Here is a 3,814-nt window from a genome sequence, read left to right on the forward strand (position 1 = left end):
GCTAACTCAGAATTTGGAGACATTTGTCAAGGAATCTAGTGCTGATAATGATGCTGATACTCAACTAAAAAGTATGGTACTACAAAATTTACGGGTTCACGTTGCTTGTATGAAAAGTTTTTATTAGTGTATTAACTAAAATATAAGAACAAACAAATTTAACTAAGATAACTTATAGAATCTCTTTTGAAACACTCTGATGAACACACAATGTGAATTTGTGGTCTTTAAATTTTTGCCCAGGCTTTATAATATTTCTAGCTCCGCCAGTGTCTCTACTCCCTCCACCCATACCCATAAGGCTGTAATGGGCCCATTTCAAGTCTTGACTTGGATGCATGAAACGACTATTCTTTGAGCTATCGTATGATTGAATGATATGCTAGTGGTGGATAGTATCAAAAATTATCATTTTAATAATATGACATTATTTGATTAGTTTTATTAGGAGACAACCTAACCATGTTACTCATAATCTTACAAGAATATTAATAGTTGTTTTATCTTAACTCTTATTTTCCTCAGTCTTGAAATTTTAAGTTAGAATATATTTCTTTTAAAATTTCAGGTTCAATTTCTGCTAGGTTTAAATAATTTTTGTGTTGGCTTAAATTATTACAAAGTTTTATTTTAAAAGTTCTGAATTTAAACTGAAAGATCTTACTTGAAATGAGATTTTTCGCAAATATGCGGTAGAATTAATTCCCTTAAATTAGTAGTTGGAAGATCAAATATTAAAATTTAAAAAATAAAAAAATAAAAACTATGATGTTTTCAATCCTATGACACTAAAATAAAATGTAGCGAGGTATGGTTAGTTATTTTGTGGATATTTTGGTTAACTAGGAAGCTAAGGTATTTGCTTCCGCAATGAAGGTTGAGTTGGTGATAATACGGTTTAGAATATCAAGTCTTTTTTATAAAAGTGGTCGTTCATCGGAGAAATTACGCACCCAATTTAAAGTTTTTATGAGTTTAACAAAGATAATTTGTTTTTCCTCTTATAACTCTATTTGATTTGTAATTTCTTGTTTTGACGATTTTTGTTGTTGTTTCCGCCTTGTCGTGTAAACAGGTTTTGAGAACCTTAGTTATCGTTTTAATTCCATATTGCTTACACACAAAAAAATAAAGATAAACATTAGCTAGAAAAAATCTAAAATTAGTCAGACCAAAAATTCAATAAAAATTTCTCTTCAGTTAAGCTACTAATGACCTATTCATCAGCATACTCTTCTCACTAATTTATGTTGGTGAGAAAGAGAAGATTTAAATGTCAAGCACTATCTAAGTAACCATCATTAATTTTGAATGTAACATCTTTTATTGTTCTCTATCCTTCCTATGTTGTTGGTTTGGTCATCAACATTCTTAACTTTTGTCTTCAACAAATGTGGTTTCAGCTTGTTTACATCTGATTGTTGAACTGGTTTCAGAAAAAACTCTTCAGCTCCTTCTTCTAAGCATCTGAGTTAATCAAAAAATAAAAGAAGATTAGGGCTTATCGAAATTCTGAATTTGAAATTTCGCAAAAAATTATTTACTTCTCTTACCTGTTGATTCTTGATGGAACATTTTCTGATGACATAATCACAACTGGTATGTCTTTAAGAGAATTAGATTCCTGCAAATTAGTATACTTTTATTAATTTTCTAGCATCAAACAAGAGAATACACAAGTAATTTTATGTAAAGAGTATCATCATAAAAATTGGTTTGAATTTTTTTCTCGGAAACAAAAGAATACCTCGAAATTTATAATATATATAATGCGAGCCAACTACTTATAATTTTCTTATTACAAAATTTTTAGGTGAGTTGGACTCTAGAATTCACCCGTAAATAGACATCTGAAATTGAACTCATTACTTATAATTGATTTCAAATTTGTTCGGTCATATTGAACATTTTAAAAAGTATCTGGATTAGGATGTCATAATTAAAATTTAAAAAGTATTTATAACCTCGATTTTGGCGGAAAAATAAAGATTTTAACAGCTCTGCAGTTATAACGACCACATTTAATCTCGATTCTATGCAATATTAAAGATCGCGAGGGAACCACAATTTAAAAATCTTGGTCATAAATTATTATTATTATATAGAAAGTATTTGAAATTTTGAAAATATATGACATTTAATTCTGAAATCAAATCCCACCATTTCAAATTCTATTTTGTATTCAAAATTTAAAATTTTGAAGACATTAATAGAATTTTTTTTATAGAATACAAAACTATAATCAGATCCCACAATTTCAAATTCTATGATACATTCAAAATTTGAAAACAATAATAGAAATTTTTTCATGAAATACAAAACTAAATTAATTTTACATAAAGATCCAATATAAGCAGTTTTCAAATAACCTATGAATTTATTCATTTACCTTGATTTTTCTCAGCAGATCATAGCCTGTCATTCCTGGCATACAATAATCAGTTATAATCAGATTCACTTCCACAACCTGCAACAACAATTAAGCAAAAAGATTAAAGATTAAAGATTAAGATCATAATAATTCAAAATTTACTCATTAAAAATAATTAAACCATATGTATATTATAATTAATCTAAACATTTAGCAACAGAATTATACCTGATCTGTTTCCGTAGCAATAGATGAAACCTTTTCACTCCTCATCTCATCTTCAACTAAACCAAGAAACTTCAAAGCCTTACTTCCAGAATCAACCACAGTAACTATAATCACAAAACATAACAAATTAAATTTTGCATTAAGATTAATAATAAAAACATGTTCGATACATCAATACGCGACATATGTTCCAAATTATATAATAACTTGAAACATCTGTCGCAAACATCTTACACTACGGTTCCAAACAAATACTAATGTAAAATATATTAATGATAAAAATATGTTTAAAAGGGCAGTGTCAGATTCATCAACATGCGACATAATATACAAACTATATAATAATTTGGTTATTCGTCGCAAACATCTTAGCGACAAATACTAATGTAAAAGATTTATATTAATAATAAAAATATATTTGAAACTGTCAGATCTATTAACACGCGACATATGTTTCAAGCTACGTTAGCTTGGAACCTCTGCCGCAAATATCTTACACTGCAATTTCAAATATATATACTATGCAAATAATTACCATGAAATGAAGAGGTTTTGAGGAGTCTTTCAATCAACATTCTATCAATAACACTATCATCAACAGCCAAAACATGAAACTGTGCCATAATTTGAACAGTTAAAACTTGAAAGTAGAAGACAAGAATGAAGTTAAGAATGTTTGAGGAAATAAAGGAAGAGAGATGATGAAAAAGATGTGAATGAGGATGTCAGATTTAAAAAGGGTGGACATCATATTCGAGGAGATACAAAATCCTGTTAGGAAATCTGACAGTTTGGAAAGGAAGATCCTGACAGATTTTATTGCAGAATCCGACAGATTTTGTTTGTTTGATTTTTTAATTGAAATACAAGCAAAGGTGGTCCTCTTGTTCTACCAAACTTTCAATTTAATTCTCACTTGTTATATTATTATTACATTACTATTACTATTTTTTTTTTTTTTATAAATTTGATTGGTATAAACAAAGACATTTTACATTATTATTATTAATTTTGATTGATAAATTTTTATTAATGCTCTTCACATAGAAAATAATATTTATAAATGGTTATTATTTTTAATCTTTTTTCAAAATATTAAATATTTATTTTTTTCTTTTTTAAATTTTTTTATCGATTTTCCTCAATTAATTTTTTCTACAAATATCTCTTGTCATATTATTTTAACCTTATTTTTATTGGTTGAATTGAACATTT

General features: G+C 27.3%; 1 protein-coding gene across 1 annotated transcript; it reads right to left on the minus strand.

Moving 5' to 3' along the window:
• Nucleotides 1-763: 763 nt before the first annotated feature.
• LOC131640220 (two-component response regulator ORR9-like) lies at nt 764-3,322 on the minus strand. The gene is made up of 5 exons (XM_058910630.1): nt 3,135-3,322; nt 2,600-2,703; nt 2,390-2,467; nt 1,554-1,624; nt 764-1,467 (listed from the first exon to the last, which is right to left on the minus strand). Exons 1-5 carry the CDS (start codon nt 3,220-3,222, stop codon nt 1,302-1,304), a joined length of 507 nt encoding a protein of 168 aa, XP_058766613.1. The 5' UTR covers nt 3,223-3,322; the 3' UTR covers nt 764-1,301.
• Nucleotides 3,323-3,814: the final 492 nt, after the last annotated feature.

This window comes from Vicia villosa, unplaced genomic scaffold (genome assembly GCF_029867415.1).
Source record: "Vicia villosa cultivar HV-30 ecotype Madison, WI unplaced genomic scaffold, Vvil1.0 ctg.003004F_1_1, whole genome shotgun sequence".
NCBI classification, from domain to species: domain Eukaryota; kingdom Viridiplantae; phylum Streptophyta; class Magnoliopsida; order Fabales; family Fabaceae; genus Vicia; species Vicia villosa.

Coding starts and splice junctions, on each gene's coding strand:
- LOC131640220 (XM_058910630.1), bottom strand. CDS start 3,222: ATGGCACAGTTTCATGTTTTGGCTGTTGATGATAGTGTTATTGATAGA. Junction 2,468..2,599: donor TTGCTACGGAAACAGATCAG/GTATAATTCTGT, acceptor TTGTTGTTGCAG/GTTGTGGAAGTGAATCTGAT. Junction 1,468..1,553: donor GTTCCATCAAGAATCAACAG/GTAAGAGAAGTA, acceptor TGATTAACTCAG/ATGCTTAGAAGAAGGAGCTG.